General features: G+C 41.9%; 1 protein-coding gene across 5 annotated transcripts in view; it reads right to left on the bottom strand.

Annotated features, from left to right (window-relative positions):
- LOC129702176 (ecto-NOX disulfide-thiol exchanger 2-like) overlaps positions 1 to 19528 on the bottom strand; it is a 157729-nt gene extending 138201 nt beyond the window's left edge. For 2 of the 5 annotated variants that reach the window (XM_055643797.1, XM_055643795.1), the window contains exons 1-2: positions 18845 to 18957; positions 13391 to 13769 (exon numbers count right to left, since the gene is read on the bottom strand). In XM_055643797.1, the coding sequence (XP_055499772.1) occupies positions 13391 to 13688 (298 nt within the window). In that variant the 5' untranslated portion in view covers positions 13689 to 13769; positions 18845 to 18957. Of the gene's footprint in view, positions 1 to 13390; positions 13770 to 18844 lie in introns of all 5 variants that reach the window. The other 3 variants (XM_055643796.1, XM_055643798.1, XM_055643794.1) reach the window with 3 other exon arrangements.
- Positions 19529 to 23291: the final 3763 nt, after the last annotated feature.

Here is a 23291-nt window from a genome sequence, read left to right as displayed (position 1 = left end):
TGGTGGGACTCATCACCGTAGATGACGAATCAATGTACAGGGAGGAAGTAAAACAACTAGTGGACTGGTGCAGCAACAACAATCTAGCATTAAATGTCGACAAAACAAAGGAGATGGTTGTCGACTTCAGGAGGGCGCAGCCAAAATACACACCCCTCAACATCAGTGGCACCACAGTGGAGAGAGTGGAGAGCATTAAGTTCCTCAGAGTGCAAATTACAGACAGTCTCACCTGGTCCAGGAACAACACTGGGATTGTCAAACGGGCCCATCAGCGACTGCATTTCCTGAGGAAACTCAAACAGGCTTCACTCCCCACCAACATCCTCAGGACTTTCTACAGGGGCACGGTGGAGTCTGTATTCACGTACTGCATAAACACCTGGTACTCCAACTGCAACTGCTCAGACAGGAAGGCTCTGCAGAGGATGGTGAGGGGAGCAGAGAGGATCATTGGCGTCTCCCTACCCTCTGTACAAGAACTGTTCCAGAACCGCTGTCTGAAAAAAGCTCTGAGAATAGCTAAGGACAAACTGCACCCCCTCCACACACACCTGGATCTCCTGCCATCAGGCAAGAGATACCGTAGCATCAAAGCCCAGACTACAAGACTGCTAAACAGCTTCCTGCCACAGGCTGTGAGGCTGCTAAACAGTCACTCTGTACTCACAGTCACCTGATTCTGCGGCTTTGCACTGACATTTTAATAACTCTGGCACTGGCCACTCAAACAGCTGCCCTGGACATTTTAAAGATTGTTTTTACTGTATTTTAATGTTGCTGTTTTACCTGCTTTTAACTATTCATACTGTTTCATCAGGGACTGGATTGTTTTTTATTGTTATTATGTGTGAAATGTTTTAAGTTTCATGTGGGATGCTGGGAAACGTCTTCTCACTTTGCACTGTACAACTGTTGCTTTGCAAAATGACAATAAAGGTTGATTGATTCAAATGGGACCTTAAGTGGTAGCTTGTACAAAAATCTGGCCCGTTTTGGTCACTCTGTTAAAGGAAAAATGTTGTTAAGCTGGAAAGGGTGCAAAGATGAATTACAAGGATATTGCCAGGACTTGTTAGCCTGAGCTATCGGAAGAGGTTGACCCAGCTAAGACTGTATTCCTTGGTGTGCAGGGAGGCGAGTGGTGATCTTATCAAGGCACACAAGATCATGAGTGGAATAAATAGGGTAAATGCACAGAGTCTTTTACCCAGAGTAGGGGAATCAAGAACGAGAGGACATAGGTTTAAGGTGAAGGTGGGGAAATATTTAATACAAAGGGAGACAAGTATATGAGCAGCCAGAGCAAGTAATTGAGGCAGATACTCTCACAACATTTAAAAAACATTTGGATAGGTACATGGATAGGATAAGCCTATCCTATGGATAGGCTTTTCTTATAATGGGCAAAACACAGGCAGGAGGGACCAGCGTTGATGGGGCATAGTGGTCAGCTTTTGCAAGTTGGGCCGAAGGGCCTGTTTCCCATTGTATGACACTAAGCATCATTTCAGTTCAGTTTAGTTTATTGTCACGTGCACCGAGGTACAGTGAAAAGCATTTGTTGTGTGCTATCCAGTCACAGAAAGACAATACATGATTACAATCTAGCCATTTACTGTGTAGAAACATGATAGGAGAATAAAGTTTAGTGCAAGGAAAAGCCAGCAAAGTCCAATCAAGGATAGTCTGAGGATCCCCAAAGAGGTAGATATTAGTTCAGCACTGCTCTGGTCGTGGTTGGATGATTCAGTTACCTGATAACAACTGGGAAGAAACTGTTCCTGAATCTGGAGGCGTGCGTTTTCACACTTCTATAACTTTTGCCCGATGGAGGGGGGAGAAGAGCGAGTGGCCAGGGTGCAACCCGTCCTTGATTATGCGACTGGCCTTGCCAACGCAACGCGAGGTATAAATGGAATCAACAGAAGGGAGTAGGAAAGAACTGCGATGCTAGTTTAAATTGAAGGTAGACAGAAAATGCTGGAGTAACATCTCTGCTCAGTCCGCCTTAACCTACCTGATCTCTCGGTTGCTCAGCACTCGCCCTCCCATTCCCTATCTGACCTTTCTGTCCTGGGCCTCCTCCATCGTCAGCGCAAATTGGAAGAACAGCACCTCATATTTTGTTTGGGCAGCTTACACCCCCAGCTGTATGAACATTGACTTCTCTAGCTTCAAATAGCCCTTGCTTTCCCTCTCTCTCCATCCCCTCCCCAATTCTCCGCCACAGTGAGGAGTGTGGAGGAGCCGCTGTGATGGATGTTTATGTTGCATATGTTTATTTTGCATTTTTACGTGGTTGCGTGTTTGGTTGCTTTTTTGGTATGACTGTATGGCAAATCAAATTCCTCGTATGATTTACATACTTGTTTTGTTTTCATACTTGGCTAATAAAATCAAATACAATTATAAAACATGCTCCAGCAGCAACAGTGACTTCTGCCATCCTACATGTGGATATGGTAGAACAGGCAACTCAATATACTGGAATGATACCACCAACTCTGCAAAATCCTTCAAATTCTCTGAAAAGATAAGTTAACCAAGGCCAGTGCCCTCTCCAGTCCAATATCCTCAGCACATTGGTCGCAGTGACACTCAGTTACATTAAGCAGATCACATTAGTTGCATGCCAAAACACCAGTCTCAGACTTCCTAAATGCTGTCACAGAGATTACCTGTGAACAGAGAAAAAAAAAAATCAAGTTTTCAAAGCCTCCATGAAAAACTGCGATATCCTCACTAACTCATGGGAACCTCAAGTGCACCACCACTGGAACAGGAAAATGAATATTTGGGTTGCCTTTGAGAACCAAGATAATGCAACAGTAACAGAAGTCCTGCACAAGTGGTGAAAGGAGCACACCGCCTCACAAACTACCCACTTGCCTGCCCCAATTCTGTCATTGCCCTCATCAGCCATCTTAGAACCCACAAGACAAGAATTAAGGAAGTCAACCCCAAGCTGTAAAGACAGTCTAATAAGATACTATAACAAATATTATGCCAAGTCAAAATCAACATTGTATCTAGCATAGAATTTTCCATTTGATTTATTGATATTTTATCATCTCATGTGAAATTCCTTGTTTTGCATACCATACACAAAGTATGCAGAGTCGCCATAAATTGGGCACCCATCACGACTGCCCTGGCCCACCCGACCCCCAGCACCCACCGCGGGGCTCGTCCGATCTCCTCTTTTGGATGGCTCCACAGCACTCTGATGGCCTTCCTCACTCCTCGATGCCCACCTCGCTCTCGGCGGTTGCTCGCGGGTCCCTCTTCGCTCTTACGGCACGGGTCCCGTTGACGTCCGCAGCAGGCGAGCCAGGCCTACCGGGTGGGTCCCATGTCCCCGGCAGGCGAGCTGGGCCTACTGGAGACCTTGACCCCACTCACCGGGAACACTCCCCGCCGCACTGCTCGCCAGGAACACTCACAGAACACATTTTCTGATTTTAGCATTTGAAGTTTCCATTCATCATGCTTGCAGTCATTTAACTCCTCATTTTATGTTATTTTTTCTCAGGAACATGGTTAGAATACCTCAGTCCAGTTTAGCAAGTTTCAGAATGTTATGTTTGGTTCTTTCATCCAAATCATTGATATATGCTGTGAGCAGCTGATATCAGTAGCACTGATTCCAGCAGTCCCCATTTTTGTAGTGGTTTTGCATAATTTTGCACACTAACCTGTTATGTGGGAATTTGTAAAAAGCTTTCTGAAAATTCAAGTACATACCACATCTACTGGTCCTCTCAAGTGTATTCTATCATCCTTAAACTCCAACAAATTTGTCAAACAAAATTCCCTTTCAGAAAAATGTTTTGTCTTATCTTTGGCAATAGAATTATCAAGTACAGCATTAATTAGGCCTCAGAGATACCAAGAAAGACTTGAGTGAACAGTGCAATATGACCCTATTAGACAAGATAGTTTAGTTTAGTTTTCATGTCTTGTTACATAATTTCATTATATGTTATTTGAAGAATGGAAAGCACACAGAATAGAATTATGATTATTCACATGCTATGCCAATCAATTCAGGAAAAAAAGTAAACAAATGATCACAGGAACAGCTTCAGTTCATAGGTAGTGCTGTGTGTTATGCCTCATCCATATGTCCCAAGTTCAGATCCTAGGAATACTTTAGTCGTAAAAAAAATGTCTGCTTTACAAATCATGCTACTATTAAATGCTGGTATATAAAATTACAAACCTGCATTTATCCAATGAGAAAATACCCAAAGGCACTTTAGAAATAAAAAAACCTTAAATGTTAATGCTGATCCATGAAAGGAGAGGATAGTTCTGATGAATGGGCATTAACGTTTTTGCTCCCCAGTGCATATTTCAAGCATTCCCTGTAAAAAGCTTGGATAACTAAAAAAAAAGCTGAAAAGCTGAAAGATGGGTTCTGAGAAAATATTTTATGGCCAAGAATTGAGCAGCAGACACAAGCCCATAAAGACCATGATCAAGTGATGGACCTCACCAGCAGCTCAGCTTTTTTGCTCCAAATACCTTCTTGGCAGTAGTGGTAAGCCATTCTCATTGCAATGTTGCAGGGCTTGTGGTGTAGGCTCCCTCATATTAGTATTGCGTTTATCATTCCAGGATTTTTGCCATGGGTATGATAAATGGTGACATGCTGTCAAGTCAGCACAGTGTATACAAGTAATTCATCTCAAGCGAGCAGAGTTCAGATGAGAAAAAACTGTGGAGAAAAGTTAAAGCTTTGTTTATTGATTAAAGGAGGCTGCATGAGCAATGAGAATGAAGCTGAATGTGCAAGAATTAAACTCGGATTTGGATACTAGGACATTTGACGTTTCTGGATATAGAGGCTGGAAAAACAAGTATTGGATTTACTAAGTCAATTTCAGCTGTAGAGGAGCTCATTTTTAGTTTAGTTCAGAGATACAGTGTGGAAACAGGACAGTCAGCCCACCGAGTCCACACCGACCAGCTATCCCCGCACATTAACACTACTACACACGCTTGGGACAATTTTACATTTATACCAAGCCATTTATCCTGCAAACCTGTAAGTCTTTGGAGTGTTGGAGGAAACCGAAGATCTCAGAGAAAACCCACACAGGTCACGGGAGAACGTACAAACTCCGTACAGATAGCCCCCATAATCAGGATTGAAAACAGGTCTCTGGCGCTCTAAGACAGTAGTTCTAGCACTACGTCACCGTGTCACAAATGTTGTAATGTTGCAGTGTTGGGGAGGGGAGGTCGCTCCTTTATGAAATCTTTGTTTAGTTTAGTATTGTCACAGTGCTATGCAGCCGATGACTATGTATGATTACAATCATGTGGTCCACAGTGTACAGATACAGAATACAGCATTTAGAGCAACATAAAGTGCAATTAAAGTCTAACTAAAGTCCAACTAAATGCCTTCAAGTAAATGCAGAATTGAAGCAGCACACTAATTAGGTATGGTCATAATGCAGTCTCCTGTGCCAAGACTAGTGCCAGTGGCAATTAACTATTAACCCTTGACCTCATTCTTAAAGAAAGTTCAGCATAACCAATTATCCATTTCCAAACTGTACAATCAATCAGGATTACCCGACACACATTTCTCAACCATTTTTGAAATGGCAGGATTAGCATGCCATAAAAGTATGTGACCAGCACAATCACAGTGACATTTCCTTTCAAAATATATTGAGCAAAAATCATTACATGAAATTTTCCTTTTAATATATTTCATGAGCAAAATATTAATGATTTTAATATGAGTCCCAGCCCATAGGTGTACAACGAAGGTGGGGCCTCAAACAGTGGACTTTCCCTGTACAGCTTTTTGCAGTGGCTGCATCATGCTTCAGTGTACCCCTAGTCAAGTAGACAAGGGATGTCAGAATGTGTCAACTTGCAACATTTTGGGTCAAGAACAGTTCCTTGTGCTATAGGACCAGTGAACTTTAGCCCAAGTAAAAAGGGCTTTCAATTGAGCTGATAATGATCCAAGTCCGTCACGGCCAAGTCCGTCACTGTTTGCTGCGGGTCTGCGGACAGCGGCGCCGGGAGCCCGCGGATCCCTGGAGAGAGACCGCTTGGAATCCTGCAACGGCGACTTCTCCCGCCCGAGAACCTCAAAGACCAACATACCTTTTCCTAAATTTCCTTGTCAAACACATTCCAGAAAGAGAGATGCAAGAGAATGCAGACTTTGCTCAACATTCCAGAAAGAGATGGACGACATTTCCATCCCACATTGAGTAAAATCTTACTTGCAAGTTCTGATGATAAGTCATTTTGCCAAATAACTTTGATAGTCTAAAACGATTCACAATCTTCTTTTCTTGCAGGCTAGAGCCATTCTTTGCAACTGCCAGAGACATATAGATTCCCAATATGTAATGAAGCTTTGCATGCACAACATTTAATCACAGCTTAATGCAACCACACATTAAGGTATCAGTCAGCATAAAGACCACATTATGTATATTTTCTCCTCTACTTTCACTGGGATTTGTACATTGCAATTCTGCAATAATTATCCAATTTTGATCTCAAATGAACCATCAAACGATGGTTTGGTCATTGTTGCAGCATAGGAGTGGGACATGGACCATACCCGTGCAACTTAACAAATGCGCTATCAAATGATCCACATAACGCCTCCACATTGTTGACAGGCTAAGTAAACTCCGATGACACTGCAACAATTATGCTAAAATGGCAAAAGATAAATAAAAGTGACATCAAGGGATAATGAATAAATATTTATCCAAAAATACACGCTCATTATCTGACATTTAATGTGCTACATTCATTCTTCTAACACAATCAAATCAGCCTGCCCTCAATTAATCTTAGATGCCAACAAAGCATATGTGTGGATTCAAATGTTAAACTAATTAAAAATCAATAATAAAAATAATAGATCTTAAGATTTTTTTCTGTTTTATACAAATATTCTGTTTGGAATGGACGTTGTTTGAAACCTTCAAACCTTTACTTGCCCACTGCAAGTAAATACAATATTAGCCCGATATATTTTAGTGCTGTTAGGCAAGTGACTTTATTGGACAAATCCTAACATCATCCAAAAGTAGCTCATTAATCATTACCAATGATATTTGTTACAAGTATTAAGATTTTACTGGCCAGACTTCAGGAACTGGTAATTGGCAGATCCTGCATAGCATTATATTAAGTAGTTAAATGAGAAAAAAATATAAACTCATACAACCACCATAGCTATAGGAGACAATTTATTCCTCAGATTCCTCCCAGCATGTTCTGTTACACAGTAGTGCCTTTCGAAGTTTGCCCACAACCAATACAACATGAGAAAATTGACTGATCATATGCCTCATTTCAAGCTTCCCAACCTGATCATAATCTAACTCATAATCTTTGGACATGTCCAAAAAAAAATCCATCTCTGCCTTGTATATAGTTGGACCTGTAATGATTTACAAAAACACGAGTGAAAACCATGTTGCTGATCTAAATAGTCAATCCTTAACTTCAGACCATTCCTTTCAGAATCATCTCAATTTGATCATCTCGCCTTTTGTTAACTCAAATGAAAACAGATCAATCTTACTTCAAGGTTAAGGTTTCAAGGTCTGTTTATTGTCACATGTACTAATTAAAGTACAGTGAAATTCGATTACCATGCAGCCATACTAAAAGAAGCATCAAGACACACAACTACATAAAAGTTAATATAAACATCCACCACAGTGGATTCCCCATTGTGATGGAAGGCAATAAAGTCTAATCTTCTTCCCTCTATTATTCTCCTGCGGTCAGGGAGTCGAAACATCCCGGTCGGGGAGTCGAAACATCCGCAGTCATGTGATCAAAACTCCTGCATCCAGCTATCAAAGCTCCCGTATCGGGACGATCGAAGCTCCTGCGTCAGGGCAGATGAAACTCCTGGGGTTTGGAGCTGCTGAAGTAGGTCCCTAACCAGGTACCACCAGTTCCGCGATGTTCAGTCCGCAGGCTCCCGCAGTTGGAGCTCCCCGAAGTCGGTCCCCAGCAGAGGCTGCCAGCTTCACAATGTTAAGCCGCAGTGCGGACGGAGATACTATACGGAGTAAGTCGCATCTCCGTCGAGGTAAGAAATTAAAAAAGAATTCCCCCAACCCACCCCTCACATAAAATAAGCTAAAGAACACTAAAACATACATTTAACACATACTAAAAAACAACAAAGATGGAAAAGGACGAAACAGACTGTTGGCGAGGCAGCGATTGCTGGTGCCACCCAGTGCAATTTCTCTGCATAGAACAATCTATCCACATTGTCTTGTAAAATTGTTTATTTTTATTGTATGGCTGCAGAAACCAAAGTTCCGAACGGATAAATAAAGTTCATTGAATTGAATTGAATCCTAAAAGGTGCCATCATCATTTCCCAGCTCCTCTACAGGATACTATTTATCATACTTCTGTCCACAAGTTAAGGAAAATTACAATAAATATACTTATTTAAGGTACTTGTATGCCAAATAATTACTAAAATGTGATAAAAGATGCAATTGTAATTGTAATTATTTTTAAAAACAGAACCTAAAGCAAAATTTTGAATTATTAAATCCGATACCATCTTGGTAAGTTCCCCAGACCTGCAGTTCTCATCACACTCTATTTTTCCTATTTACACATCCATCAATTCCTTTTCTACCAAGAGGAATCACAGTTAGTTAATTGTCAAATAGCTTGGTTGCTACTAAGCATTAACAAAGTTGATATTTAGTGTGCAAGGAGGAATTGCAGATGCTGTTTTACACCGAAGATAGACACAAAATGCTGGAGTAATTCAGCGGGTCAGGCAACATCTCTTGAGAAAAGGAATAGCTGATGTTTCGAGTCGAGAATCTTCATCAGACAGTTGATATTTATGTTGGCTGAGAAACTGCAAGGTGACGGGTGACTTGGAAATATACCTTGCCAGAAGGCCAAGGGGCCTTGGCAGCATTACCAGAGCTTTGTTGTAGCCACATTGAAGGATCAGTGACAGAACTTTTAATATGGATAGTTCCATGCTCAGCAATGCAGTTTTAGAAGTTTAATGTTCTCCATTTTATCAAAGCTGACACCAATTTACCATGCCTCAGTCAGAGTCTCCATCTCTCATGGACAACTTCAAAAGGCAGAGAGAAATAAAAATTGACTGCCAAAAGAAAAAAAAGACTCCTTGAATGGATGCTGGGACAGGCCAGGCTTGTATCTGTTAAAATTTAGACGGGTGAAAGGATACTTAATTGAAACATCCATGATCTTTGAGGAGACCCGACAGGGTGGATGTGCAGAGGATATTTCCACGAGTGGGAGAATGTAGAAATTAGGGGTTACTGGTTAAAAACGTGTTGCTCACTTTAAAATAAGACAAGACAAAAATTTAACTCTCCGTAGTGGAGTCTTTGAAATTCTCTTCTGCCAAGTGCATTTTTAAGGCAGAGATGGAATGGGATGAAATATTGTTGTTGAAATAAAGAACTGAAGTTGAAATCAGAGCAACTATGATCGTTTTGAATAGTGGAGTGGGCCTGAAGGAACGAATGCTCCAAATTCATGTCCATGCCCAAAGGTGACTTGGATTGAAGACCTTGCCATCGCACATCATGTTGTCCATGCTATCTAGGTAAAGCATACCACACAAGTACAAATAAATTATGAGTACAACAGATTGTGCAAAAAAAAAAAGGAAACATGATGTAGCGTTTCAGCCACACAGAAAGTGTAGATAAAAACTGTGCAAGGGCTGCAATGAGGTAGATTGGAAAAATCGGGACGACATCCTCAGCTTATGAGAGGTCCATTCAAGAGTTTGATAACAATGGGAATTAAGCCGTTGTTGAATGTTGTGGCATATGCTTTCAAGCTTTTGAATCTCTTACCTGATGGAAGAAGATGGAATTATAGAGGAACTGGGCAGCTGTTTGCAGAACTGATTGGGCACAGGACTGTTTGGGTAAGTGACTGGGCATGTCCACAGCGCTGTCATTTTGCCATTTTGGGCAGAGCGATTGCCGTACCAGGCTGTGATGCATCCCGATAGGATGCTTTCTGTAGTGCACTTGTTTAAGAAGTTTGGCAAGTGTAATTGGAGAAATTCCCTTGCCCATTGCTCCTAGTTAAAAATGTGACCTACAATGAGTTGCTCAGTTTAAATTGTGACTAAGCATTGAGCAATGTGTATTTAATATATTTTGTTGCCATGTACATAAATTGCACACAAATCAGAATGTAAACAAGAATTGATGGACAACCCCAGCATTTAAACCATTTGCACAACAGCAAACCTTGAAACTGTTAAGCCCCTGTCCCACGATGAGAATTTACCCAAGAGCTCTCCTAAGTTTTAAAATAAAAATCAAACTCGTGGTAAGTACGTAGCGGGTACGTCGGAGCTCGTGAATGTCTCGTAGCGGCTCTTAATGCTAACGGCAGGTACTCAGGAAACGCGGTAACTCATGAAGTTTTTTCAACACTGTGAAAAATGTCCAAGAGTAAAAAACTCATGATGAAGTACCACGAGTTTGATTTTTTTTTAAACTCTGGAGAGCTCTGGGGTAAACTCGCATTGTGGGACAGGGGCTTTACACTTTGTTGCATTATCAGCTAATTATATTTAAAGTGTACTAGCCTAGCCCAATGTTCATTGTTTTGGCCAAACTTCAAATCTTATGAATGCAGATTAAAGTTCTATCACAAACACTTAAAAGAACAGGTTTTTAAAAGGCAAAAGAAAGTTTGACATACCAATTACGTTAAATTATTTCAATGCTCCAATCAAGTTCTTATAAAACATTGACATTTGTGCAAGAAAGTGTTCTTTCATTACTGTGTTTCTACCCGAAAATTATTTAATGTGATTGGTACTCGGCCAACATAGTAACATCACCACCACTGGATACTGGAGAATATTGACATGACCGAATGACAGCATTCACTGAGAAAGAGGAAGTCTGCACCACAGAACTCTCGTGTAGACAGCTTTCTTCAAGGACAGCATTGAATGCCAATTATACCATGTTATTGCACGATGCATTTAGGTAACATGCACAAATCAAGTTCTACTTTTGTTTGAATGACACGAGGAAAAACAGAATGGGGTCAACCTTAGCTTTTAATATAGAAAAGGATGACACCAAACTCCCACTTGTTCCAAAATAGTACATAACATTTTGGCAGCAATCTGGGTAAAATGGTAAGAAATTAAGGTCCTTAGAGATAAGCATTGCCCACATAATCTATTTGATGCAAAATGATAAAAAAAATAGATCTATTTCAACCCCAGCAATGAAATCCAATACACAGCAACAGGTCAATGGTTTCTGCAAAATCTGTACGTGCAATTTGAATATCACTGGATTTCTGGATTTCACTTCTGAATTGTTAAAAATACCAATTTCAAACTCTGATCTTGGCAACCAACGTTTCTGTTTTTATAAATCTCTGTTTTTATAATCTCATATTCCGAACGTTAGGAGTGTGCAAAATGACCTGGTCTCGAAAATGCCATTTACTTTTGATTGTGAAAAATTACGCGCAGAAAAAAAAAATGAGAGTTTAGTTTGATTTTTTTTTTTCTGGAGAGCTCTGGGTTGATCGAAATTTTTTAAACTCCGATACGTAAATGAGTACAAACGCGAGCAACTTCTTTTGATCAGCTCATCATAAAGTATAAACGGAATTAAAGCCTAGCCCAATGTTCAAAATTTTCTCCAAAGCCCCTTTTCTTTTCAAATTTTATGATGCAGATTAAGGTTTGGGAATATCACATCAACACTTACAACTTACAAATGACTTTTACAAGGCAAAAAAAAGTTTGACATACCAATTACTTAAATTATTTCAATGCTCCAATCAAGTTCTTATAAAACATTGAAATTTGTGCAAGTAAGTGTTCTTTCATTACTGTGTTTCTACCCGAAAATTATTTAATGTGATTGGTACTCGGCCAACATAGTAACATCACCACCACTGGATACTGGAGAATATTGACATGACCGAATGACAGCATTCACTGAGAAAGAGGAAGTCTGCACCACAGAACTCTCGTGTAGACAGCTTTCTTCAAGGACAGCATTGAATGCCAATTATACCATGTTATTGCACGATGCATTTAGGTAACATGCACAAATCAAGTTCTACTTTTGTTTGAATGACACGAGGAAAAACAGAATGGGGTCAACCTTAGCTTTTAATATAGAAAAGGATGACACCAAACTCCCACTTGTTCCAAAATAGCTACATAACATTTTGGCAGCAATCTGGGAATAAAATGGTAAGAAATTAAGGTCCTTAGAGATAGAGCATTGCCCACATAATCTATTTGATGCAAAATGATAAAAAAATTAGATCTATTTCAAGAATGCCAATGAAATCCAATACACAGCAAGGTCAATGGTTTCTGCAAAATCTGTACGTGCAATTTGAATATCACTGGATTTCTGGATTTCACTTTTGAATTGTTAAAATACCAATTTCAATGTTCTGATCTTGGCAACCAACGTTTCTGTTTTTATAATCTCATATTCCGAATAAGGTTAGGAGTGTGCAAAATGACCTGGTCTCGAAAATTCCATTTACTTTTGATTATGAAGAAATTACGCGCATGTAAAAGATTTACGAGATCAAATTTTGCAACTCCGATACGAATGAGTACAAACGCGAGCAATTATTTGATAATTCATCATAAAGTATAAACGGAATTAAAAAATATCAATGACAAAAATTAACATCTCCAAAGCCCCTTTTCATTTCACTTTTTAGGACTCTCTCTTAGGAGGTTTGGGAATATTTATCAACGTTTACAACTTACAAATGACTATTACACAAGGGCACAAAAAGCCGAGAGTTACGTCCACTTGTAGCTTTACTGGAAGGTCGTCGAGCTGTAATTTCCCTGTCTCTACGGATTTTGGAAGTATTTTTTAAATTTTACTTTTAATTGCCATGGTGCAATTAGCGAATTAAAGCTCAACTCAAGACTGCTGAACAAAAATGTTACACACTTCCAAAAACCCAACCAGCATACAAACCCATAGTAACGCTGTTTCAGGAAACCTGTGATCTGCCGGTCCAGCTATCTACAAACCTACAATCCCGCCAGGAGGCGCCTGACATCGCGTCCATGCACGATATATGGACAAATCAATTAAATGGCAACTTGGTAGTTTCGTCTTTAAATAAAGAACAGAGAGAAGGAAACGCGTGGGGGACAATTCCGTGTATGATTAGCAGCTACATTAGACGATCAAAACGGGAAGCTCGCCATTAGCTACAATTTTTTTTAAAAGCATCCAAAGTGCACAGGTTGCAATAACATAAAGGAGACTCAAAACGCACACATTCTCACTAACGCGACCGCTGGTTTAACTGTGAATGTACTCACCGTTCTCCAAACCACGGCTGTTAATCTGATCGACTGTTCCGCGTTTCCATGCAGCTGAACGTCGAGCAAAGATGGGCCGCTGGCGGTCACGTGACGGAGCCGCGGGGAGGAGAGAGTCACAGCTCAGCCGAGCAATCCGCGCACGCGCGCCAGCCTCCACGGCGGCCGGCAGGTGGGACATCTGGTTGCCGTGGAGACGGTTGAGAGGCGGAACGTTTCTCCACCCGGACATGTTTTCGGTGAACGCAGAGTTGGAGCGAATGGTTCCTGTTGGGTCGACGTCCGTCATGTTGAGCATGTTCACACTTCGCAATGTTTTTTTTTTAATTGTCGTGGACAACTTGGGGAAAAACCATATATGAGGTCGCTCCAGTCTGTGCTGAGGAGGCGATGTAGGAAAGAAAGAGGAAATCGAATTTCACTTTTTTTCCCGTTGCCCTTATCAATCAATCAACCTTTATTGTCATCTTGCAAAGCAACAGTTGTACAGTGCAAAATGAGAAGACGTTTCCCATATCTCTATCTAGACTACACTTCTTCCCACCCTGCTTCCTGTAAGGACTCCATCCCATGCTCCCAATTCCTCCGTCTACCCACATCTGTTCCACACCAGGGCATCGGAAAGGTCCTCATTCTTCAGGGAACGGGGGTTCCCCTCCCCTACTATAGATGAGGCTTTCACCAGGGTCTCTTCAATACCCCGTAACACTGCTCTCTCTCCCCCTCCCCCCCACTCGGAACAAGGGCAGAGTCCCCCTAATCCTCACCTTCCACCCCACTAGCCGTCGCACAGTCCTCCATCATTTTCGCCATCTCCAACATGACCCCACCACTCGCCACGTCTTCCCATCTCCCCCCCATCTGCTTTCCACAAAGACCTCTCCCTCCGTAACTCATTGGTCAATTCTTCCCTTCCCACCCACACCACCCCCTCCCCGGGCACGTTCCCTTGCAACCGCAAGAGATGCTACACTTGTCGCTTTACCTCCCCCCTCGACTCCATTCAAGGACCCAAGCAGTCATTCGACAGAGGTTCACCTGCACCTCCTCCAAACTCATCTATTGCATCCGCTGCTCTAGATGTCAGCTGATCTAAAGGACTTTTTATCAACTAACAGTATTTTATCTGAATTTCAATCTGGTTTTAGGAAAAAATATAGTATGTCAACAGCTGCTTTAAAAGTAGTAAATGATTTTATTGAATTTTTAGACAATAAGAAACACTGTGCAGCCCTTTTCGTTGACCTATCAAAGGCGTTTGATACTGTGGATCATGCCATTGTTACAAAGACTATGCAGCATCGGTTTGTCTGATCAAAACTATCTATCAGGCAAAACTATCTATCAGGCAGGTCCCAGTGTGTGCGAGCAGAAGGTATTACTTCTAGCTCTCTTAATGTATCCAAGGGTGTGCCACAGGGATCGGTTATTATTTACTATTTATATTAATAGTCTAGATCATAAAGCTCCGAACGCAAATTTTCACTTTTATGCTGACGACACAGTGATATATTGCTCTGCGTCTACCCCAAATCAGGCTCTCTGTCAGCTCCAAACTGCATTTAACATTGTGCAACGTAACCTGTGTGATTTAAAACTTGTTTTAAATGCTGACAAGACAAAGCTCATGCTGTTCACTAAAGCTAAATCAAAGCCCTCGGACCTCCCTCCTATCAACACTTTGCAGGGCTCTGTGATTGAATCTGTGTCTCAATATAAATATCTGGGAATTATAATTGACGATTCTCTCTCTTTTAAACCTCATATCCAGCAACTTGTGAAAAAACTAAAGATAAAATTAGATTTTTACTTTAGAAACAAATCTTATTTTTCTTTTGAAGCCAAAAAAAGACTTGTTGCTGTAACGTTTATGTCTGTGTTGGACTATGGTGATGTTTTATATATGAATGCATCTTCAAAATGCCTACAGTCTTTGGACACGGTCTACCACGGAGCACTGAGATTTGTTACTAATTTTAAAACCCTCATGCCCCACTGCTCTTTGTATGCTCAAGTTGGATGGTTTGCCCTGTCCACCCGCAGACTCCATCATTGGCATATCCTTATTTATAAGACTATCCTCGGTGTTCTTCCTTCATACCTGCAGAAGTATGCAATTCGAAAAAGCACAGGAACCTATCAGCTCCGCTCTGAGGACTTTTTCTTACTAACTGTACCTAAAGTCCGTACTGAACTGGGGAAAAGGGCATTTAGTTATGCTGCTCCCTTCGCATGGAACCAGCTGCAGAATGAACTGAAACTTAAGGAGCTGGTTTCTAGAAACAGATTTAAATTCCTTCTTAATGATGTTGAAGCGGGCTCTTCTGTCTGTACATGCTTTGTTTGATGATGTTCTGACCGTGACTCTATTTATATGTTCTCTGTTGTTTTTAAATTATTGTCTGTAACTGTGGAACTGTGCTGCTGCCTGTCTTAGCCAGGACTCTCTTGTAAAAGAGATTTTTAATCTCAATGAGACTTCTCCTGGTTAAATAAAGGTTAAATAAAAAATCTACATCGGTGAGACCAAGCATAAACTCGGCGATCATGTCGCCGAACACCTCAGCTCGGTCCGCATTAACCAACCTGATCTCCCTGTGGCTCAGCACCTCAACTCCCCCTCCCATTCCGATTCCGACCTTTCTGTCCTGGGCCTCCTCCATGGCCAGAGTGAGCACCACCGGAAATAGGAGGAGCAGCACCTCATATTCCGCTTGGGCAGTCTGCACCCCAGCGGCTTGAACATTGACTTCTCCAATTTCCGGTAGCCCATGCTGTCTCCTCCCCTTCCCAGCTCTCCCTCAGCCCTCTGGCTTCTCCTCTTCCTTTCTTCTTCCCGCCCCCCACACCCTGTATCAGTCTGAAGAAAGGTTTTGGCCCAAAACGTTGCCTATTTCTTTTGCTCCATAGATGCTGCCGCACCCGCTGAGTTTCTCCAGCACTTTTGTCTACCTTCCAGCATCTGCAGTTTCTTCTTGAACTTATCTCTAGCCTCCCTCTCCCCTGGCTCTCAGTCTGAAGAAGGGTCTTGACCCAAAACGTCACCCATTCCTTCTCTCCCAGAGATGTTACCTGTCTCGCTGAATTACTCCAGCATTTTGTGTCTATCATTGTTTTCTTTCCTTGCAGGTGAGGATTTACCCATTTGAAGCAATTTATTGTCTATTCTGCAATCAGGTTAAAGGAGCTGGTGGTGGCTTTTTTTTTTTTTAAGCATGTTTCTTTGGCTATCTGCCCGCATCCCTGTGTTTAGGGATAGTCTTTACAGGAAGCGGAATTGGAAGGTGTAGTGAAGTCGGCTACGGAAGTCAGTGGGTTTGTGGTAAATGTCGGTCAGTAGTCTGTTGCCTGTGATGGAGGTGGTGAGATCTAGAAATAGTAGGGAGATGTCGGAAATGGTCCAGGTGAATGAGTGCTGGGTGAAAATTAGTGATGAAGTGGGTGAAGTCAGTGAGTTCTGCATGGGTGCAGGAGGTAACACCAATGCAGTCATCAATGTAGCGGAGGTAGAGTTCGGGGATAGGGCCAGTGTACGCCTGGAACCGTGATTGTTCGATGTACCCTACAAAGAGGCAGGCATAGCGAGGGCCCATGCGCGTGTCCATAGCTACGCCTTGGATTTTGAGGAAATGGGAGCAGTCAAAAGAGAAGTTGTTGAGGGTAAGGACCAGCTCTGCTAGGCGGAGGAGAGTATTTATAGACGGAAATTGGCTGGTTCTGTGGCAGAGGAAGAAGCGGAGGGCTTTAAGACCCTCCTGGTAGGGGTTGGAGGTGTACAGTGGCTGGACATCCATAGTGAAGATGCGAGAGTGGGGGCCTGGAAAACGGAAATCATGAAGAAGACGAAGAGCATGTGAGGTGTCTTAGGCATAGGTGGGGAGCGATTGGACCTGGGGGGGAGGGGGGGATAGGATGGAGTGTGGAAATTAGTTTGGTGGGACATGAACAAGCAGAAACAATGGGGTCTGCCAGGACAGTTATGTTTGTGGATTTTGGGGAGAAGATAATCAATCTTGGATTTTCCACTTTTTTAGGATTTGTATGATGACACGTGGCATGATTAATGTTCTGAATATTATTGTGGAGGTTACGTGAAAAGAAAGGTTCTCTATATATTGGAACTGTCGTAAAAACCTATCTCGTTCACTATCTGTGGGCGAAAAAATCTACAATGCTGATCCAAATGTGACCCCAGACTCTCAAACTCTAAATTCCCTCCGAAGCAACCAGCAAGCCAAAGAGATGTAACTTTTAATTAGAGAAAGAAAATGCCTGAATAAACGAGTTTGGTATTCTGACTACACATGCCCAGGTCATGGGTCACTCACGATAAAATTCTCGGCAGACGTGCATTTTGTTTGTGTTCGGGGTCGGGCCCGGATCTCCGGCTCTGCAGGCGCGGTTGAGTTGCTGCTGGGCCGCCCCGTCCACTCCTGAGTGTCCCATCCATGTCCAGGGGTGGCCAGAGATGTTCGGGTGGTCTTGGACTGGCGGGAGTCGGACAGGAGTGGCGGCCCAGGCTTCCAGCCAGCGCGGGGGGGGGGGGGGGGGGGGGGGGGGGGGGGGGGGGGGGGGGCGTTTGCGCGTTTGCTCCAGCTCGGCTCTCTCTGTCCCACCAGGTTGACCGGTGGCCCTGGGGCGGGACGCCGGCACAGAGCAGTGGAGTCGGCGCTTTCTATTGGCACTGGCTGTGGGCCTGGGCTGCCGCTGTGTCCGGCTGGTGTCCTGTCGGTCCAGGGCTGTCGGTTGGCCCGGCGGGACAGGCAGAGTTGAGCTGACTCCCATCGGTCCGGGGTCGCCCTGGACGTCTCCGGCCGCCACCAGATGGGGATGGGGCACTCGGGAGGGGACGGGGACAGTCCAGTGGCGGTTCAGCAGTGCTTGCAGTGTCGGGGACCTGGGTTCTATCCTGGCTGCGGATGAGGCAAAGCTCTGTGTTGGCAGCGGCACGGTTGCCGAGAGTGTTTATCACGAGTGACTTTTGACAAATCCCATGATTCCTTGCGTTTTTTGGAATACCGAACTCGCTTATAGACTACCTGGCATTGACCCAGATTCTGAAGACAAAGTCACTCCCAGATCAGTCAACCTTTTAAAGTCTTTTCAAACATCGGGGGACTGGTGTCTAAGTTCAGAGAACAGTTCCACAAACTAGTTTTGTAACAGCCTGACACAGTCATGTTCACAGAATCATGGTAACAGCTGAACTGGCCCACCAAAGAATGCAAGCTCGCCGGTACACAAAATTGCTGGAGAAACTCAGCGGGTGCAGCAGCATCTATGGAGCGAAGAAAATAGGCGACGTTTCGGGCCGAAACCCTTCTTCGCCCAATGCAAGCTCGCCATTCGCTACCATAAAAAACAAGAAAGCACAGGTTGCCATAACATAAAGGAGACTCAAAACGCACACCTTCTCACTAACGCGACCGCTGGTTTAACTGTGAATGTACTCACCGTTCACCAAACCACGGCTGTTAATCTGATCGACTGTTCTGCGTTTCCATGCAGCTGAACGTCGAGCAAAGATGGGCCGCTGGCGGTCACGTGACGGAGCCGCGGGGCGGAGCAAAGGTTGGTCACAGCTCAGCCGAGCAATCCGCGCATGCGTGCCAGCCTCCACGGCGGCCGGCCGGCGGGACATCTGGTTGCCGTGGAGACGGTTGAGAGGCGGAACGTTTCTCCACCCGGACAAGTTTTCGGTGAACGCAGAGTTGAAGCGAATGGTTCCTGTTGGGTCGACGTCCGTCATGTTGAGCATGTTCATTTTTTAATTGTCGTATATAACCTCGGGAAATATATATATGAGGTCGCTCCAGTCTGTGCTAAGGAGGCGATGTGGAAAAGAAAGAGGAAATTGAATTTCACTTTTTTTCTTACCCTTACTCTTGCCTCCCTCTCCTCTGGCGCTCAGTCTGAAGAAGGGTCTCGACTCGAAATGTAGCAATGTTACAAAATTTTGAGATTTAAAAAATCAAGTCTGCAATTTATCCCATCAGATAAAGCATAACAATAAGTTTAATTTGACACCTAATTCACTTTCATATCTCAAGTAATAAAAAAGTTATGGCCATTTTCATACTCGGAAATTAGCATCTTGTTCCCTATTGATTTTCTATGGACATAACAAAAAAGCTGTGATCGAGGACAGTCACAAGCCCATAACCTTCTTAAAAATTAAGAGAACTGAATGAAATTTTCAATTATCATAGATTGAAGCATTCTGAAACAAATATAAAATAATCTTACTTGGATGACCTGGAATTAAAGCATATAATTAGTTAGTTACCCAATTGTAGCTAATTTCAAACTTCAATTACTAGATCTAAACATCTATCCATTTCTTAATAAATGATTAACACTTTTAAATAGCCCAAGTGTCCAAATAATATTCACAAATAATTAACAATAAAACATGATTTTTAAATCTCATTTACATCAATTTATAGGCCAAATGGAAGGAATTTAGTGTTCAATTGCTGTAAATTAAAGTCAATTTAAATCAGCTTTCTAGTGGGTTCCTGTGAACGCGCTGGTTTAGAACGTTCACATTGCGCTGGATTTGTGCCCTCAAGTGCCCAGAAAAATACTGCGGGATATAAAGAGCCCAAAGTGAACTACTCGCTATAGAAACCTTTATATACAGGGTTATATATAAGCCCCATTTAATGTAAAAATAAGGTACATACCTTTAATTGTTTGCTTTATAAAACCCTGGGGCTGCGAGAAGTTGCGGATTGAGAGAGTGATTTTTAAACTACTATAACTATTATACAAGGCCATAAAAACTAATAATACCTTTTGCGACGGGGTCTTTCAGCGATTTTCTGTTAATGATTTACTAGGCTGAACATTTTCGATTGCAACAGCCTAGTAAAAATCGCGTTTTAAACCCGCCCCCTCTAAACAGCGCCAAAATCACACACACGGGGCTGGGACAGATTCTCATCGACGATTCAGGTAGGTTTTGTAACATACCTACGAAATGTCACCCATTCCTTCTCTCCAGAGATGCTACCTGTCCCGCTGAATTACTCAAGCATTTTGTTTCTATCATTGTTTTCTTTCCTCGCATATGAGGATTGACCCATTTGAAGCAATTTATTGTCTATTCTGCAATCAGGTTAAAGGAGCGAAATGACTGGTGGTGTTTTTTTTAAAACATGTTTCTTTGCTATCTGCCCACATCCCCGTGTCTACAAAATGGAAATGACATCCATTCAAACCTTATGCCAGGATTACAATGATTAATACAGTTTGCTGTGGCAATGTGTCAAGTAAAACCAGGACTCAATAGGTTTGGATTCTGGTTCTTTCCTCAACTTTTTGTAGACTTGTGTTTAAAAAGTTTGACGTTTAGTGATTTAAATATACTTGAAATAAGACCAGATTCTGTCCTTTGAACGCCACAAGCAACATAATTAATTAAGTTGGATTTTCCTTTTTTTTTAGGATTTGTATAATGACACATGACATGATTAATGTTCTAAGTATTGTGGAGGTTATGTAAAAGGAAAGGTTCTATATATATCAGAACTGTCGGAAAAACCTATATATTTCACTATCTCTGGGCTACAAAATCTACAATGCTTATCCAGATGTGACCCCAGACTCTCAAACTCTAAACTCCCTGTGAAGCAACCAGCTGTAACATTTAATTAGAGAAAGAAAACGCTTGAATAGACTACCTGGCATTGACTCAGGCAAAGTCACTCCCAGATCAGTCAACCTTGCAAAGTCCTCTCAAACATCTGGGGACTGGTGTCTAAGTTCAGAGGACAGTACCACAAACTAGTTTTGCAACAGCTGGACCTATAGTCATGTTCACAGAATCATGCCAACAGCTGAACAGGCCCACAACAGAATGCAATGCAATGGAATTAACATAAAAACATGAAAAATAGGTGCAGGAGTAGGCCATTTAGCCCTTCGAGCCAGCACCACCATTCAATATGATCATCCAAAATCAGTACCCCGTTCCTGTTTTTTCCCCATTTGATTCCGTTAGACCTAAGAGCTATATCTAACTCTCTTAAATAGACACCCTTGACTGCAGAGCCCATTAGATCTTGTGACATCAGGTCAAACATAAGCAAGAGAACTTCCACTTGATTACCACCTCTTGCAGCTGACGGTTCAATGAACAACATATGGAAGAAACACTAACGGTAACAAGAGCATTTGATGCACTCTGAATGGGAGATTTAAATGCCCGCCGCTGACAGCTATGTTATAGTTCAGACTGCCAAATTCTGTAGTGATAGATAGTGAATGAAACAGCATAAGTGTCCCAGGATCAACCATATATGGCTGTTCCATCGATGATCACCTTTCCACCATAATGTCAAAAGTGGAAATGTTCACTGATGACTGCACAATATGCAATTCCATTCATAACTTCTCTGCGAATGAGGAAACCAATACCAGCATGCACAATGCCTCGATGACTCTGAGGCATGGACAAGTAATATTTGTACCAAAAAAGTGCCATACAATGATCTGAGTCACTCAACCTTGCTGTAAAGGTTCCTCGGAGCAACATCGTCAGCTTCTCCCCATAATCTGACAATTTTAGCACACCTAATGAAAATATGGAGCAAAGGAAATAGGCGACGTTTCGGGTCGAGACGAAATGTTGCTTATTTCCTTCGCTCCATAGATGCTGCCTCACTCGCTGAGTTTCTCCAGCATTTTTTTCTACCTTTGATTTTCCAGCATCTGCAGTTCCTTCTTCAACCTAATGAAAATATCATCACTCCTCATAATCTGACAATTCAATGTTAATCATTCTACTATTGAAGGATCTCAGCTCCAGAAAGTTTAATCTCTCAAAACTCCCAAGTCGTCGAGTTTATCGTCATATGCACTAATTCCTGCATATGACGATATTCTGTTCTGTTATTTTCTTAGATTGACAAATAACCATTCCAATGAAGTATCCTGCAACATTTTACTTCATTAAAAATGATAAAAAAAATACAAATGCTTATTATGAACAGCAAACTGGAATTACAACTGCATCACATTTTAAGAAATAATAAATAGAATCACTATGTGAAATTATTTAAACTTTATTTTCAAAAAGACAAGTACAAATTCAGTAATATTTCATTGTACACAATTTTTTGAACGAGGATCTAAGTAAAACAATAGAATGAGGATCTATGTAACAATATTTAAAAGTAATGTCAATCTCACGACTTGGTGTACGTTATGGATCGTATTCAAAAATAATATTTAGATTTATGATATGGAAAATAGATTAAGAGTACTTCCTTATTGTCTCTGGTCCAATAGCCAGACACCCTTGTATTAGAAAACATTCCCAGTGAGTTTTAATAATTCTTTACTTTTAATTAATACAAACCATGTATTTATTTTTTCACTTTTTTAGAACATTTTTAAATGGTAATTGCAAATCACTTCATATCTTTTGAAGTTATTTAATAAAACACGGCAAGCGACATATGCAAACCACAGTAGGTTATGCAAAGAAATTGGATAAATAACCAGAGTCTGGTTTGATAACTGAAGAAGTCTGAAGAAGGGTTTCGGCCCGAAACGTTGCCGATCTCCTTCGCTCCATAGATGTTGCTGCACCCGCTGAGTTTCTCCAGCATTTTTGTGTACCTCTGGTTTGATAACGTTGGGTGAACTTCCTTTGATATTGTGAAATGTTCCTGTTTTTCTTTGTAAAAGGTAACATTGATCTTTTATATCCACTTGAGTCAGTTTAAAATTGCATTAAGATGCCCCATTCATGTACTGCAATTATATATTGTGATCGTATTCCAGATTACATGCTGAAGTCACCTTGCACAGGAGTGCCACTATTGGGAACACAAGAACTAGAAGCTGAGATGAGCCATGTGACCCTAAACGGTTCCACCATTCAACAAGATCA

This window comes from Leucoraja erinacea, chromosome 12, assembly GCF_028641065.1.
Source record: "Leucoraja erinacea ecotype New England chromosome 12, Leri_hhj_1, whole genome shotgun sequence".
In the NCBI taxonomy this organism is placed as follows: Eukaryota; Metazoa; Chordata; class Chondrichthyes; order Rajiformes; family Rajidae; genus Leucoraja; species Leucoraja erinaceus.
This window is presented reverse-complemented; position numbering and strand designations above follow the sequence as displayed.